This window comes from Acomys russatus, chromosome 21, assembly GCF_903995435.1.
Source record: "Acomys russatus chromosome 21, mAcoRus1.1, whole genome shotgun sequence".
Taxonomy (NCBI): domain Eukaryota; kingdom Metazoa; phylum Chordata; class Mammalia; order Rodentia; family Muridae; genus Acomys; species Acomys russatus.
In genome coordinates this window covers 33,419,680-33,437,658 of record NC_067157.1, presented here as the reverse complement: position 1 = coordinate 33,437,658, position 17,979 = coordinate 33,419,680, and the positions used below count along the sequence as shown (strand labels likewise).

The following is a 17,979-nucleotide window of genomic DNA, read 5'->3' as shown; positions in this document are numbered from 1 at the left end:
CTTAGTTGTTTTATTCATTGAAGCTAGTGACGTTGGCTGGAATAAAGTTACTACATTCATTCTTTGGTGTCCATAGGGAGTTAGTTATTGAGGAATTAGTTATTGACACCCAAGTATCCAAATCCATGGGAACTCAAATCTGTAGATGAAATGGTGTGTAATTGCATAGGCCCTATTCACACAGTCCTCTATGTACCCAACTTCTGTCTACACTGCTTAGAATACCTGACACACTGTAAGTTCTACACTCATAACTGTTTCACTGTATTGCTTAGGGGAAAGGGACAAGACAACATCTGTACTAATTCGGTATTGACATAATATTTTAATAAATATTTTCAACCTGTCATGTGTTAAATATTGGGATGAGGAACCTATAGATATGGAAGTCCAGTTGTATTTCTATATGGACATTTCTGTGATCTAGGTTAATATTGCAAAATTGTGTGTGTGTGTGTGTGTGTGTGTGTGTGTGTGTGTACATGTATATGCATGTAGAAGTTAAAGGACAACCTTAGATCTCATTGTTCGGGTGCTGTCACTTTCTTTCTTCCTCGCTCCCTTTCTTCCTCCCTTCCTCCCTCCCTCCCTCCCTCCCTTCCTCTCTTCCTCCCTTCCTCTCTTCCTCCCTTCCCGCCCCCCCCTTCCCGCCCCCCTTCACTGGCCTGGACCTCATCGAGTTGGCTATGCTTGCCAGTGAGCATCAGGGACCTTCGGCAGTGCTGGCCACCAAGGCCTTCCTTGGTTCTAGAAGTCAAACTCAGGTCTTCATGTATGGACCAAGCTGTCTCTCATGCACTCGAAATGACTGTTTTTCATCTTCGTGGGATGAGTCTGTGGTTCACTTTTTAGGCTATGCCTTTTTTTGTTTTGTTTTTTTTTTGTTTTTTTTTTTTTGTTTTTGTTTTTTGAGACAGGGTTTCACTGTGTAACCTTGGCCATCCTGGACTCACTTTGTAGACCAGGCTGGCCTCGAACTCACAGCAATCCGCTTGCCTCTGCCTCCCGAGTGCTGGGATTAAAGGTGTGCGCCACCATGCCCGGCAACATCATGGATGGTAAATAAGTCAGGGAAGACAGCCATGGGATCACACTGGCTAGAAGATGTTTGGGAGGTGTAGGAGACAGTGAGACGAGACAAGGAGAGTGAAGCAGGAAGGGCAGCGAGCTTTGAGAAGACGTGAGGCTTTGACCCGGGAGCCTTGGCAACCCCTGAATAACTCTGATCTGACATTCTTCACAGTTGGAAATGTTCCGAGGGGATAAGGACGGACCGCCGTGCCTTGAGGACCACAGAAATGCTTATTGGCAGGATGGACACCACGTCTCCTTTAAGACCTTACCTATAAAGAGAAAATGATATAATAGTTAGAGTTAATTCTTTGGTGGCACGAGTGGCTTAGAATATTAATATTGTCTTTGAACATACATTTGAGGTCTCTGGAATTTCATCTGACTCAGTCTCGCTAGGTGACATTCCTATACGGCTGCTGATTTTTTGAGAACTTGTGTTGCCATGGTTTCATGTTTTCCATGTATCTCTATTGGGATTTATACATCTGCTGTCATTTTGGGGGGGGGGCTTGGTGTTTTTGTTGTTGTTGTTGTTGTTTCTGTTGTTTTGTGATTTTTGGCTTGTTTGATTTTGTTATTTTGGGTTTTTGTTTTGTTATTTTTTGAGGTTTTTTTTTTTTTTTTTTTTTTTTTTTTTTTGGTTGGTTCGTTTTTTATTATTTTGGTTGTGTTTGTTTTGTTTTTTAATCAGCTCTATTCTTTCCAGTGAAGTTGCCATGCTCACGTGGGACTTGGCTGTTGTGGATTTGCATGTGCAGTTCAGAAAATAATTTCTCAGACCAGAACTCCTTGGTACCTGGCATCAATGATTTGCTGTTTCCGAGTAGGATATTACCTGGCCTAGCAACCACAGCTGCTAGCTATAACCACAATGCAATTGTTGTACTAACCAATTAATGACAGAAGCCTCTTTGACTTCAGTAGCTGTTGGAGTATCAGGGCATTCAAATTATTTCGTTATCTCTTGGCAAAGGGAAAAGAGATGAGATTTTTTTTTTTTTTTTTTTTTTTTTTAACATGGGCACAGTGTGGAAGTCATCTTGGGTATATAAGTCAACCGTATCTTTCTGGGATGCAGTGTGGCATTGTGCATCTAGAGCTCCGAAAAAATTCATGTTCTTTGATGCAGTTATAGTATTTGGAGCCTATCCTAAAGAAATAGCAGATGCAACACAAAGTTTATTAACAGTGACCTTCACTGCAGTGCATGTGTGGTAACAAGAAATAAGCCTAGATGTTAACTTAAAAAACAAACAAACAAACAAAGAATAGCATCTTTACATGATGGAGGGTCAGTCTCCCAAAGTTGTGGGGCTGGTTTCTTTGTGTTGTTTGCTTTGATGGTGGCAGTACATAATGTGCTTTAAAAGAAATTTGCCACCCTAACCAGTTTTGAGAATACAGTTCAACAGCGTCAAGTGTGCGTCTGTCATACTGGTGTGTGTCTGTCACCACTACCCATCCACAGACCCATCTCCATCCTACAAAGCTGAAATTCTGTACCCGTGAGATATTTCCACTCCTCCCTTATCTCCGCCCCGGCAAGCGGTTCTACTTCTGGTTTCTGTGACTCTGTTGGAGGTACCTTATATTTGCTTTGTGATTATTTTAGCTGACTTACCAGCATATTGGCTCTCTCATCTTCTGCACATTGTGAAAAGTGCTGCTATGAGTGTGTTGAGGTACAGATGTCTCCTTAGAGATCTCAATTTCAGTTCTTTTGGGTGTTTGCTCAGAAGAAATATGTGGCCTTTAAAGAGATGATATATCAAATTGAACAGCAGACCATAACACAACATGGCTTTTCTCTTTTCAGGGGGAAAAAGCCATTTTTTATAAGTGGAGGGAATAAATACTGTTTGGAATTAGAGAGAAGGCTATCCCCTGGTCAGCAGGTCACCTTAGCTGATGACTTGACATTCGTTTCCTGCTCATACTGTTCGCTTTACCTTTGAAAGTTCCATGGGTGATAATTTCAGAAGTCCGTAGATACATTAAGGAGCTTGGCTTTCTAGTTTAATTGCCCCCGTCTTAGTGGGAGAATCGCAGCTGTTACGGCGCAGACAGGAATGACAGTGAGATGGACCGTTGAGTCTGGCAACTCCCAGCTGGAGAGCACGTCAGGAATACTTGTCTGTACTCAGGGTTAGACACTTGCTCGCTGTCTTGGCCACGGTGAAAATGCGCAGAGTCCTTACTACAAGAACACCGCTCACTGCCAAGGCCTCGCTCTGCCACAGTCAGCTAAGGGACCGGGCCTAACTACAGGAAGTTCTTAAGCCAAGTCTGTTACTTTGGGAGTTTGAGTGAGAAGTGCTTCACTTTAAATATAGTCATGATATAACTGCGTTTAGATGCAAAGTATTGCTTGTCGGATGTAATAGGAAACTGGGTGTAGCACAATGCACTAGCTCCCTTTCAACAAATGTTTAGTGTGAAAGCAGAGAAACCGACAGGAATGGAAGTGACTTCATGCTGTTATATTATCGTAATTTTCTTAACATGTGACTGTTTCTTTCTTTCTTTTTGTGTGTGTGTGTGTGTGTGTGTGTGTGTGTGTGTGTGTGTTTGTTGTTTTTTGATACAGGGTTTCTCTGTGTAGCCCTGGCTGTCCTGGACATACTTTGTAGATCACGCTGGCCTCGAACTCACAGAGATCCTCCTGCCTCTGTCTCTCAGCGTGCTGGGATTACAGGTATGCACCACCACACCCAGCTATGTTTAGTTTTTTTGCTAAAGTTTCTTTTTTTCCCCAAATGAAGTTATCTTGATTTGTTTTCTATTGCTGTGATACAGTGTGGCCAGAATACAACTTACAGGAGCAAAGGTTCCGTCATAAGGAAGCTAAGTTAGGAAGTCGAGCCGGACGCCCAAGACAGGAACTGAATGAAGCAGAGACCACAGAGAAATGCTGCTTGCTGGCTTGCTCCCTTGGTTTTTTCAGCTGGCTTTACACGGCATAGGACCACTGCCTTAGGGATGGTGCCGCCCAGAGTGGCTTGGGCCCTCCTGTGTCAATTAGCCATTACAGAAAAGCCTCATGGCCACACACCCAAAGGCCAGTCTGTCTAGGCTGTTCAGCTGAGGCTCCCTCTTCCCAGGTCATTAAGTTTGTGACAAGCTGACAGCTGAGGCTGTGGCAGAAGTTCCCTCTGCTTTAATGTTACTCTCAGCCCATCATTTTAGTTCCATCTTAATAATTGTGCCCTGCTAGCCACTGTAGACTTCTTGACATAAAGCTACGTCCATTTGCCCTCCTGCTAATTGGATTGTGAAGATTTTGACGGTGTAAAATGTCTTCTTTGACGTTTTGTATGGGCATATTCTAGTAGTGCCACCGTAACAACTTCTTAAGTATTAGTTTTTAGCCCAATAAAACTGATGAAATATGGTTGGTATGAAAACTCCATTTTCCTAGAATATATTAATATCAATAGAAGATACAAACATTATTCTTAATAGAAACGCAGTTCTTTCTACCTTCTCCTCTTCGGTTCTTTTATGTTTTCCTGTCCAACTCACCTCTCTTTTACTGTGTGAAACAGAAGAGGCCAGGGATATGTCCCTAAATACAGAACACTTCCAACATAGGCATGAAGAGAGTCAGATCCACAGCACCCCCTGAAAAGCACCGTGGTGGGGACAGGGTGAATTCGAGAGCTTATTGGCTAGTTTGTTAGCTGATTCACTGAGATACCGTGTCTCATAAAGTCAGTCAGAGACACCTTACGTTGACCTCTGGACTCCACATGTGTACCCACACTCACACAAGTACATGCAAGTGCATGTACAGGCACCCATATGTGTGTGCGCGCGCACACATGTAATAAAAAGCAACTAAACTAGTTTTTAAAGTACAAACCAAGAGTGGCGAGGGATAGAGGAGAAGGCTTATACTGTGGAATCCAGAAAACAAAGTCAAGTTCCTGCTTGACCGCTCCATATTGCATAACTTCCTTCCTTGCTTACAGTTCCCTCTGGCTTAAACAGTTGTCAAAGTTGTAAATACTGGACCCAAAGGTCGCATACAGAGCCACTGCCTAGTAAAACCTCATGAATGGGAGGCTGCTACTTTTGTACTCAGCATTTGGGTGACAGCCACAGCCTTTTCTGGTGGACACGGTGACTGGATTGCCTTACTAGAAACATTCTCTGTAGGAAGAGCACACATCCCTACTCCAGACTCCTAGGCTTGGTGTACATCTTCATGGACATTTTAACCTGCAAGAATCGTTTGTGGTTGTGATTGTAAGCATTTTTACCCCTGGCCGTTCCATCAGTGGCTGCTCCTTTTGGCCAGATCTCAGAGGGATGGCAGAGCAGGGCAGGCCAAATCATCTGCCGAGTTCATGACACAGAAGTGCAGCACAGACATGAGTTAGGATGGTTGAGCAGTTCGCTTCCGCGGCTTGCTTACTCTAAAATGACTCAGCTTCACCCGAAATAGTTTCATTAGTTTAGCATCCGTGTGTAGTTTTTACCCAAGTGTGAATCTTAAATACACACAAACTCGGTAGATCTCAGAGAAAATGAATGTTTGAAAGGGATTTGTAGGGAGGCAAGTAGGGGTTAGTTTATAAGAGTGGGAGGGTAGGAGGATTCTAGTCATTAATTCACTTTATATGTGTATGAGATTGAGGGGGGAGAGAGAGAAAGAGGAGGGACGGGCGGAGGGGAGAGGGAGCGGGGGGGGGCAGTGAGAGGGGAGTAACATCAAGGAACAAGAGAATACAATAACATAATTGTTCTTAATATTGATCTAATAATTTGTGTGACAGATTTCTAATCAGTAAGCCTTTTAGTGATGATAAATCTATACATTTTCTTCAGGAGAAACTCAACCTAGCTGCAAATTAACTTCTAGCAAAAAGTGTTACACGGGGAAAAATATCTTTTTATGAATAATATCCTCAATATGTTTAATAGACAATAAATTCCAACAATATTAAAATATGACACAGGGAAGGTGGAGTGCAAACCACCAATTTAATGCTGTCCTAGGATGTATTTGATGGTCCTGCAGTTTGTGAAGATGAAGGGCTGAGAGCTGTAATGGAAGCCAACGGATCTTCTCTACATTGCATGACCTGCTGTGTGCGTCACTTCCTGCCTTTGGTTCTTGGGAGGAAGTGGTACCTTCATTGCACAGCTGCGTTGATTGAGTCAGGGCCTGGGGGTTCATTGCTAGCAGGAACTGCAAAGTCTTTGCTGGCGCTCACATTCTAGGAGGGGATGGATACAAGGATCACTTATAGTTAGTCTGTGCTCTGGGACAGCTAGGAGGAACCAGGGATTGCTGTTCTCTTGCACCATGATATTTGGTTTTCAAGAAATACTTTCATTTCATCCACACTGTTATCCTCATTGGCATAACATTGACTGCTCGGAAGTGGCTTTTGATCTTTTTTTAGTATCAGTGTGTGATATACATACATATATATATGAGATACATTATATAGGATAATATATGATACCATACATATTAGAGCTATAATGATGCCCCTCTTTGTTCCTTTATCTTGCAATAGCTTCTCTTTCCCTCCCCTTCTCTCTCTCTCCTCTCTTTCACACTTTCATTCTCTATTGAACTCTCTGTTTAGGGGTCTTTCCATTTTACTGAGTTTTAAGTTGCATATCTACTTTATATTTTGTATATGCATGTATAATTTTTTTAGACTTCAGGAATAATAGCTGTTTTTTTTTCCAATCTTGTTTCTTTCCCAACACATGCATTTAAAGGTGTAAGTTTTTCTACACCCCAGGAATGTCGTTGTATTGGACTTTCTGTGTAGTTCCATTCAAACACAAGTGCCAGGGTGATTTGTCCTGTGATCTTCAGAAGTGGATTGTCCTGCTGTTGTGTGTGTGTGTGTGTGTGTGTGTGTGTGTGTGTGTGTGTGTGTGTGTGAGAGAGAGAGAGAGAGAGAGAGAGAGAGAGAGAGAGAGAGAGACACTGACTGCCTTTTCCCCAGTTCTTTGAAGCCTGCCGAGAGCTCCTTTCTGCCCAGGAGTTCTGCAGGTGTTGGGTGCAGGGTCGCAGATAAGACAGGGTAACCTGGTTTACCCCCACACATCTGCTGTTGTTTTTGTTTACGTGTTTGCTCATTGTTGCTTTGGGGTGGTTGTTTGTTTGTTTTGTTTTGTTTTTCTAGACAAGGTTTCTGTGTGTAGCCTTGGCTGTCCTAGATTCAGTTTGTAGACCAGGCTAGCCTTGAACTCACAGCCTGCCTCTGCCTCCTGAGTGCTGGGATTAAAGGCATGCATCACCAAACCCAGCCATTGTTGCACTTTTAACTTACTTGTGTCCTTATATTTAAAGTGTCTCTTTAAAATATATGTATTTGTGTCTGTCTTTCTTCTTTTCTTTCCCTCCCTCCCTCCCTCCCTCCTTCCCTTCCTTCCTTCTTTCCTTCTTTCCTGTTAAATTGTTTGGGGAAATCTTTGTATTTTAAGTCATTTACATTTAATGTGGTAACTGAAAACTGGGGTTATATTTTTCACCTTACTGTTCATTATGTCATGTTCTTTGTTTTTTGATTTCTTTTTTAACAAGATAATTGAGCATTACGTTGTCTTCTCTACTAGCTCTTTAGTAATACTTTTCATGCCGTTCCTTTAGTAGCTCCCTAGTGGTTACAGGATTACATCCGTCAGGGCTCTCAAAAGGAACAGACAGCAGTGCTTCTCAACCTTGCTAAGGCTGCGGACCTTTAATATGCTTCCTCATGTTGTGGTGACCCCCATCCATGAAATTATTTTCATTGCTACTTCACAACCACAATTTTGTTATGAATTGTAAATTTCTGGGTTTTTTTTTTTTGTTGTTGTTGTTGTTGTTGTTTTAATGTTCATAGGTGACCCCTGTGAAAGAGTTGTTTGAACCTGGAGGGGTCATGACCCACTGGTTGAGAACCACAGGCTTTCAGTCTGGCGTCTGGCAGTTCTAACATTGTCTCCCCCTGGAAAGGCCAAGGATCCAGTAGTTATTCAGCTGAGTGTCTCTCAGGAGACCCAGTCTGGCAGTGGAGTCCTAGGGGATTCTTGGAGAGCTAGCTATTGAACTCTTCTGTGTTGGAGTCACAAAGAAGTAGGTGAAAAACAGTGAAGGAATGCCTCAGCAGCAGCAGCAGAGAAGATGAGCTTACCAACAAGAGTGAGGGCAAGCAGGCAAAAAGCGAAAGCTTCCTTCTTCCGTGTCCTTTTATGTAGGTTGTTACTAGAAAGTGTGGCCCAAGTTAGGTGGGTCTTGACTTCTCAAATAATCTGACCAAGAAAGGCCTGGGTGGCGCATACCTTTAGTTGCAGCACTCAAGAGAACTCTGTGAGTTCGAAGCCAGCCTAGTCTACAAAGTGAGTCCAAGAGAGTCAGAACTACACAGAGAAAACAAACAAACAAAAACAAAAAAACAAAAAAAAGAAAGAAAGAAAGAAAGAAAAGAAAGCTTAATTTAAATAGTCAATAGACTCAGTGCTATAGTTAGTTGACTTTATGTATAGTCATGTGTTTACCCATTTTGATGCTTGTTCTTTCTGCAGTTCAGTATTTCCGACTAGAATCAGTCTTCTTTTGGTCTGAAAACACTGGTGTTTGTGGGGTGGATCAGCAGGCAACGAGTTCTAGTTTTTTGCTTGTCTCAAAACATCGTTTCATTACCCTAGAGATGAAGTCCTGTTTCCTCTACTGTCTATTGTTTGAGCTGCACAACCAACTCAGTTTTATTGGTTCTTTGAGGATGTTACTCCTTTATTCTTCTCTGGCCAACTTCCTTTTCTTGCTTTTTCTTCTTTCCTGTCCCCCACCCCCACCCCACCCCCGGCACTTTCTTCCTTCTTCCTCAGGGGTGATGGCTGGACTCAGGCCTCTAATAAAATATGGTAAAGGTTCTTCCACTAAGCTATGCTATAGCTCCCCTCTGGTCAGTTTTAAGACTTCATTAATTTATTCAGATTGCATCCCAGTTGTTATCCCCTTACTTGTATCCTCCTATTTCTCCCTCCCTCCCCTCTTTCACCCTATACCCTTCCCTTCCCCTAGGTCTATGACAGAAGGGGACATCCTCCCCCACCATATGGTCACAGCCTATCAAGTCTCAGCCTGGTAGCCTGCTTATCCTTTCTCTGAGTGCCACCAAGCCTCCTCACCAAGCGGAAATGGTCAAATAGGGGGCACCAGAGTTCATGTCAGAATCAGTCCCCACTCTCTACACAACTGGAAAATGTCCTGTCCATTGGGTAGATGTGAGTAGGGATTCAGTGTTTACTGCATGTATTGTCCTTGGTTGGTGCAGTAGTTCGAGCAGACCCCCTTGGGTCTAGGTCCACCCATCATGAAAATCTTATTGTGGGATTCTAGTACCCTCTGGATCCTTCTATTTCCCCCCTTAAACCCGCTTGAGCGATGCATACCTGTAGATGGGCTGAGACAGAAGGCCACAGCCTGACACCGGCTGGGCAATAAAGCTAGGAGGCCACACGTGTCCACAGCCTGACACCAGCTGGAAATTAAAGCCAGGAGGCCACACGTGTCCACAGCCTGACACCAGCTGAGCAATTAAAGTCAGGAGACCACTCATGTCCACAGCCTGACACCAGCTGGGCAATTAAAGTCAGGAGGCCACTCGTGTCTACAGCCTGACACCAGCTGGGCAATAAAGCCAGGATTTGACTCCACAATACTTTTTCTCTGTGTGCTTTTGGGTCTTGGCATTTGCACTATTTTATTTCATGCTTCTTGCACTTTTCTAAACTTCCGAAATCTGTGGGCTAATGTTTTCAGCGGCTTTTGGATATTTTTATCCACTTCTTTGAGCTATTTCTTGTGTTATGTGTTTGCTTGCCTTTCTTCTGGAAATACATGAATACATATCCTAGGGCTTTTAACTAGGGTCCCATATGTCTCCTATGCCTTTAAATTTTTTCCTCTTTTTTTTTTTTTCTTATTTTGTTTCTGTGCCTAACTTTAAATACTTTATTTACTCTTTCGTTTTGTATTTTACTTCACCAACACTGTCTTCTGTGGTGTTCAGTGTGCTCTTAAGCCCATTTTTATTTTCAAGTATGGTGTCTGTCAGGTGTATGTATATTTTTAAGACTCCGACTCTGTTAAAATTGTTAGTCTTTCATTCATTTTTTCCCCCATCTTTTCCTGTTTCCTTTATCTTACGTGTAGTCATTTTAAAGTTGGTGTCTTAAAGACTCCAACCTCTGGGCTGTGTTTTTCTCCCTGGCTTTTCTCATTGGCTTTTCTCCCTGGGTTGACCCCGTTAGTGGCTCACTCGCCTCGACTCTTTCCAGGCTTCATAACTCTTCATTATACACAAAGCATGTGTGTTCCAGAATTATATTAGGACTAACAGTCACTTTGCTTTCTCTCACAGAGCATGTAGGTCAAAAGGCTGCCGGTGTCAGCGTGTGCAGCTGGGTTGAACTGTGTCTGAATTCAGCTTGGGTTGAGCTCATCTGTCTGTTTCGTCCTTGTCTCAGCTGTGGCCGTCCTTGACTTTGATGGCGAGCCTGGAAGGCTTACCTCTTGATCCCTTAAACACTATGGAAGATTTTTTTTTTTTTTGTCCACATTTTGGAGTTTTGAGATTCATATTTTTATTCTTTAGCTCCAAACTTTATTAAATCCCTCGTGTATTGAATTGCTTGTGTGTGTGTGTGTGTGTATGCATGTTCTGTATGTGTGCTTTGAGACATGTATATAAATATGTGTCTGTGTGGAGGCTAGAGGTCACCGCAGAGTGTTTTCCTCAGTCTTTTTCCAGCTTATTTTTTAGACAGTCTCTCAGTGACCCCGGAGCTCGCGGACTCAGCTAACCTGCCTAGCCAATGCGGTCCAGGTACCCAGATTTTTTTGTGGATGCTGGCAATCCAAACTCAGGTTCCCATGCTTGATAAGACATCTCCCCAGCTTCAGTAACATCTTTAGAGTGAGGCCTTTTATACGTTAAGTCCAAGCTCTTTTGCCTAATGAGGCTTTAACTGAGGACATGTGGGCATTACCTGGCATCAGTTTTCACCCTGCCATCCAAGCATGCCCCACCCAGGCTTCTGTAGAACCCAACCTATTCTTCAACATGTGTGCTATGGGGGAAACTTCAGCCATATTGTCTGAGGTTCCTTCAAGTTTCCAACCTATACAGTTAACACAGCACATACTCCACTGGTTTCACTTCTCCATACCATGGAAGCAGAAGGCCAGGGAGACAAGCACTGCCCAAACAAAGTACCTTCGGGCAGCTGCTGCAGTGATGAAACACCGTGCCCAAAACTAACTTGGTGAGGAAAGGGTTTATTTCCACATCAGAGTTCATCATCAAAAGTAGTGAGGGTAGGAACTCAAGCAGGGCAGGAACCTGGAGGCAGGAGCTGACATAGAGGCCATGGAGGGTGCTGCTTACCGGTTTGCTCCTCATGAGTGGCTCAGCCTGCTTTCTTAAAGAACCCAGAACCACCAGCCCAGGGATGGCCCCACCCACCATGAGCTGGGCCCTCCCCCATTGATCACTAACTGAGCAGATGTCATACAGCTGGGTCTCATGGAGGCCTTTCCTCAATTGAGGCTCCTTCCTCTCTGATGACTCCAACTTGTCTTCAGTTGACACAAAACCAGCCAGCACAATATGAAACAAAAGTCTGCAAATTGTATGACGGGCACCTACCATTAGGCATGGGACCTACTCTTAAGTGTAGTTAATGTGCCTAGTGAGACTTCACTGGGGTCTTTACTCTAGAATTTTAGTTCAGTGATATTGTTGTTGCTTTTCATCAATCTCCAAAAATATATACAATGCAGTTCATGTGTATGCCCCTTCCCGCTCACCTTGTTACTTTTCCTGTTGCTGTGAGTGGGACACCTGACAGAAGCAACTCAAGAGAAGAAAGGCTTGTTTGGAGTCAAGGGCGGGGCGGGGGGGGGGGGGGAGTTATACGCCATCACGGGTGAAAGTCCATGGTCATCGGTTCTTTGTTGAACAGTGTTGTGTGGTTTGATGTTACTTGAAGAAAGTAAAGTTTTGTTTCTTTTCCTACACTATTCTTTTTTATTGGAAGCATCCACTCGTCTGTGAACAAAGACCTTTAAGACATAAATGAGAAATTGTAAGTTACGACTTTTCTTGATATGACCTTTTTTTCCCACTTAGGATGGAATTATCTATATTTCTTTAAAAGGTATAAATATTTTGTATAGTTGGAATTTTGTTTAATAGTCTGCAGATGTTTATCTAAAGAGCCAAATGACTTGGGGTTTTTTGGGTTTGAATTTGGACATTTAGTCTCCTTTAAAGTCAGCCACTTAAGGAAGATACAGGAGCCTCAGCACTCAGACAGATGTGTTACTGTCCAGTGTTGAGCTTATTTTAAAATGAGAAATATCAAGTAAATACACTACTGGTGCTTTGCCTTCCACCCCAGTTCTGCTATTTCTATCTTTGAGCTGTGATTTAAATAGAATAGTTTCTGTACTGCCCTTTTCCTTATGTACTTGTCTTTAAATGTATCTTCAAATGGTCAATCGTTGGGATTTTAGTCTATGTTCTTTCATTCTGATTTTATTTTTGAATAAAGATTCTCTTTTCCATGTGCTCATCTCAAGCAGATTCTACTGGGGTCTAGAATGTTTATCTTTACATTTCTTCTAAATGTGTCCAAATGAAGTAATAAATCGATATCATCGCCTGCTTAATATTACGTGTGTGGAGCCCCTTAAATGGGTCCTAGGCTGTATCACCTTGAAAGCCGTAGGAGATATCCAAACTCTGGTCCTTCTGTGCCGTAGGCTTTCCAAGCGTCAAATGCAGACTCGTGTGCGTTCAGAAGTGGTTTCGCGCCCTTCCAGCCAAAGTTAGCGTGCAGGAGCACAACCATGGGCTTGGGAAATTTCTTCCTGTAATTAACCTTTAGTCACTGTTTCTGTCACTTAATAGGGACCCCATTCGTTCAGGCTGTTGCCCAGATGATCCTGCTCAATGCTTTGTGTATCTTAAGACAGAAACAAAACAAACGAGCAAAAACCACAAACAACCCAAAAAGCTAAAACCAAATTGTTCAGAGTTTTCATGTTTAAGCTTTCTGTCACACACACATTTACGCATTTCTGGTAGATGGTTGGAAACAAGGCCTTTTTCAAAAGGTCAGTAGGTGGAGGATGAGTTAAGTATCAGGGTCAGAGCATCTGGGGCATCTAGGGTATGCAGTCACTTAAGCACTAAATCTTAATAGCATACTAGAATCTGGGGTGGAAGCCAGTGGAATAGTTTTTGCCTTGGGCACTGGAGTTAATGCAAACAGAAGTTAACTGCACATCCAGGGTTTCATGATTGAGAAAGTAAACTTGTACATTTTGTCTTTTTTGCCCTACCCCCACCCCCATAGGTTCAAGAAGGCATTTGAGTCTGAGCCAACCCTGCAGTCGGGGATTAATTACGCGGTCCTCTTGCTGGCAGCTGGGCAGCAGTTTGAATCTTCCTTCGAGCTTCGGAAAGTTGGTAACTGCAGCTTGATTTTTTTTTTTAAAAAGGAAATCAAGAAACTAGACCCAAAGTTGGTGCAAGGGAAACTTTGAGCTTTTCATTATATCTCATCTAAATTTCAGGGGCCGTGCCCCAGGGAGGGGTATCAGATCCCCTGGGGGGGGGGGGTCAGAATTTCGTAATGTTGTACAGAATTCTAGTATCGGGTTATAATTCATGTTTCTACTTCATCTTTCTTTTTTTTTCTTTAAGTCATTGGTTCACATTGTTACAGCTCAATATCATATTGATGGTGCTTGTTCTTCATTCAGTGCCCAGTTTTAAGGCCCCTGTGTACCTGCTTTCAAAAGAAAACAAACAAACAAACAAACAAACAAAAACCAAGGGACCACTGGGTGGGTACAGCGATGCAAACCTGCAAGCTGGCACTTGGGAGGTGGGGATAAGAGGACCAGGAATTTAAGATCATCCTCAGCTACATAGTGAATTCAAGGATAGCCTGGGCTACACGAGACTGTGTTGCAGGACAGCAACAAAACTAAAACGGAAGGAAAGGAAGGAAACAGAGAGAGGGAAAGGGGAAAGATGAAAGGACAACAGCAGGCTGCCTGGCTGACTTCTAGGTTTTTTTTCTTCTTGTTGTTTATGGCCTCAAACACAGCTGCCCCTGTGATTTCTTGGTGGTGAGGGCGAAGCCTGCAACCCCCCCCCTAGAATTGCAGTAAAGTCGTTGACGCTCTTGGTGGTAACTCGTCCCCTCAGGCTGCTTTTGCGTTGTTGCCCCTGATAGAGCGTGCTGCTCCCTCCTTGATCCGCAGCATCGCTTCATCTGCTGGTCTTCTTCCAGAGTCTAGGGTAATTACGAGTCACATCCTTGTGAACCAGTTTTGAGTGATTTAGGCTTCGATAGCATTTTTAAATGAGTTTTGATTTATGCTTCGGTAGCATTTTTTTGTTGTTGTTGTTAATGTCTAGATCCTGGCAGACCTTCTGTGGTGGCCAGACTTTGTTCTGGTGAGTGGCTGAGCCCTTCCTTAGAGACCTTCCCAGCTCTTGGAGGAATTATTACCGCAGCCACTGAAGTCTTTGGCTTTATTTTCACAAGAGGAAAAAAAAAAAAAAAACCACTTAATCCTAATTAAATTATTCATTATAAAAGGAACATTCTTAATATTTTAAACCTGAAAATTGTTTAGGTGTTTCTAAGGAAAAATAAATCCCATGCTTTAAAAAACAATTTCCACCATGTGCTGTGCTAAAGATATTTTGAGGGTAGAGTCCCCAGCTCAAGGAATGATGCAATCTAGTGGCAGCCACTGCTGGGTTGTGCTGGCGGTAGACCAGAACGCCCCACTTGACCTTGTGTGTGTGACAGTTGGCTCACTCTCCACCTTTTGCCTATAATCAAGTGAGATAGTTTTTTGTTGTTGTTGTTGATGATAAAAAACAATCAGAGAAAAATAGACATCAACTTGTGCCTCTTAGAAATGACACTAAAGTGGCAAATCTTAATGTAAAAGCTCTGTCATAGCCCAAGCTCCCCCTGCGTCAGTGCTCCGAACATTTTCATTGCTGTCCCCTGGAACACAAATGAAGTTTTGTTGGAGCCGTTTAGTCCTCGTGGGATCTGATACTGGTTTGCATCTGTAGGTCAAGCAGTAACAGTGGTTTGGAAATGGGCTTTCTCTGGGTCTTATTTTTTTTAGGTGGGGTGTAGATGAGACCAGTTAACACTCTGATGTAGGGAGAACTATAATGTCACCTCACAAGGTAAACTGTGTGTTCTGGTCCAAGAAGAGAAAGCTCATAACACGTGTTCAGCAAGTATGTAGAAACAGGAAATTGACTTTACATTTTGAAGACTGGTCTGGGGAGATGACTCAATTGGTAAAGTGCATATGCCATGCATCAGGAAAACTTTTACTTTGACCCCTCGCCCCCACCTGCCCACCCGCAGGGAAAAGCTTGATGTAATGGGCCATTTGGAGTTCTCTGTGTTGGGGAGGTAGACACAGACAGGAGTGATTCCTGGGGCGCCCTTTGTACACAGCATAGCCTGCATGGTGAGTTCTAGGCCAGCAAGAGACTCTAACTCAGAAATAAACAAATGCTAAGTAGCATGACACCCGAGGAACCACACTGGAGGCTGACTGCCGGCCTCCATATCATTTCTGTACACAGACCGCCCCCCTCCACATAGATGCACCTTCTCACACACAGAGACACGCGCGCACACACACAGAATTAAATTATTTAAATTTGGGAATCTCACCATACATCAAGACTCACGTTATGACTTGAAGGTGAATTTTAGCTGCTATAAGAGCTAAGTTTTAGGCATATACAATGCTCTCATGTACACCATAAATTGTATACCTGCAAAATGGTATTTAGCATTCTAGGTTATATTTCATTTTATCATAAGTCATGCCAATCAAATCTGGGTTGACCTAAAATTAAATTTTATATAGTAAGATTGGATTATGTATATATTTTCAATAAAAAATGGTCTGGGCAAATAAATTCATAAGCTAATATAACAACAACATTAAATAGTATATAAGGAAAAGAAGGTTTGATTTATTTTAGAGATTTTTTTGTATTTATTTCATAACTCTCTAATCAAAAAAAATTTAATTTATGTCCTCTTCCGTTCATCAGGTTGTCACCCTAAAACATGAATAAGTCTGAATGGCTCAACTGTTGTAATAACCATATTTGTTTTCATTATGTCCTTTCCTTGCTTTTATGAAGGAAAATCTTTAAACTTAAAGTATGGTAAGAAAAATCACTAAACCTGACACTTTCTTGGCATCCTAACTTTAAAATCCCTGATGTAAGAAGTAACTCCCAACTGTCATGATCTGTAGCCAAGGGCTCTGTTAGTCCATTTTCTGTCTCTACAACAAAAAGTCAGAGGAAGATTACTTTGCAGAGACCACAGGGTCGCAGGTGCAAAGCCTGAGGGCTTGGAGTTCCCCCGACGGTGTCCTCACAGGTCTCCTGCTGTAAGTCATGGAGGATGTCAAGAGGGAGCGGTCACGTGATTGTGCAGAAATGTAGGTGTGATTCAGTGCCTAGACTTGCTCTTTTTTGTGTCACGCCTCACTCACAGGAGCTAACGAGGGCCCCATTAGAACTGCCTGGATCCCTTCTGAAGACTAGCTGACCATCTCCCTTGGGCTCTGGTTATTAACGGCTCTCACACTTCCCAGTACACTTCACTAAGCCCCCAAGCTTAGTGATACAGACATTCAAGCCGCGTCCAAACCATCACAGACTCTTGATTATAGTCATATGGGTTTGTTTAACGTTGCACTAATTGCTTCATAGGTCTTAATTTTTGGATAATAATTGATGGTTCAAATACTTAAAACTAGCATTTAAAACACGGGACCGCATCTTAAATCATCGGTTTTCAGTTTCCTCATCTTTAAAATTAATATTCTAGCATTATCTAAATGAAAAATAGTTTCTCACACCGTCTGTAGGGTTTTAAACTGTGGCATATTTTATGGAGGGTCAGAGTTACTATTTTGGGTCCACAACAGTGTTGATGCTGTAGGGAAAAGAACCTTGTGTTTGGAAAAGTGATCAACTGCTCTTTTAATCTCATTTTCTCTGAACGCTAAAATTATGGGCCAGGGCCAGGACTGTAGCTCAGGTTGGTGCTTGTCTGGCATGCAGGAAGCTTTGGGTTCAAATCCCCAGAACTACCACATAAATGGCCTGGTGGTTACACCTGTGGCCCTAGCATCCAGAATTGGAGGCAGGAGGATCAGACGGTCAGTGGCAGCCTTGGCTGCCGTTGAGAACACTGCCCTCTCTACTTTAAAAAGCCCAAACCAAAGAAGAACAAGCAAAACCCCCAAACAAAATATAAGTAATGAAATACAATAAAGTTATTACTGAATATAAAAATCTTTGTGTCCGTGAAGATAAGAAAAAAAAATTTAGACGGAAACAAAGTGTGTTACCAGCCACAAAGAACTCCCTTGTCCCTTACGGAGGCGGCCACTGTCTCAGAAGGGCAGAGCTCGGAAGGGGTAGATTAAAATAAGAAGCTACGCTGGTTTACCCGTGTTGACGCAGTTCTCCACTTGAAGATTGTTACAGACACTTTCACTCCCAAGGAAGATGCGTTCTTCCGGAGAGTCCTGATTAATAAAGCTGTCGATGACAGCGCTGTCACAGTAATTTGCTGTGGCAACGGCTTTCAGTTAGAACCAAGACCATTAAGGGAAGACTCTTACTAAAGAGCAGACATTGTGCCACACTTACGTGGTGCCTGAACTACTGCCCCCCACCCCCCATGAAACTGCCCATCACAAAAGGAAAAAACGTGCACGCATGTGCTGCACAGATGTGTGTGTAGGCAGGACGCCCGTGCACATAACAAATAAGCAAATTAATAAATCCTCAAAAACAA

At 42.8% G+C, this 17,979-nt stretch overlaps 1 protein-coding gene across 1 annotated transcript in view; it reads left to right on the top strand.

Annotated features, from left to right (window-relative positions):
• The window catches only part of Map3k5 (mitogen-activated protein kinase kinase kinase 5), a 187,038-nt gene that overhangs the window by 88,633 nt on the left and 80,426 nt on the right, over positions 1-17,979 (top strand). Inside the window, exon 8 of the mRNA XM_051164552.1 lies at positions 13,453-13,565. Within this exon, the coding sequence (XP_051020509.1) occupies positions 13,453-13,565 (113 nt within the window). The remainder of the gene's footprint in view (positions 1-13,452; positions 13,566-17,979) is intronic.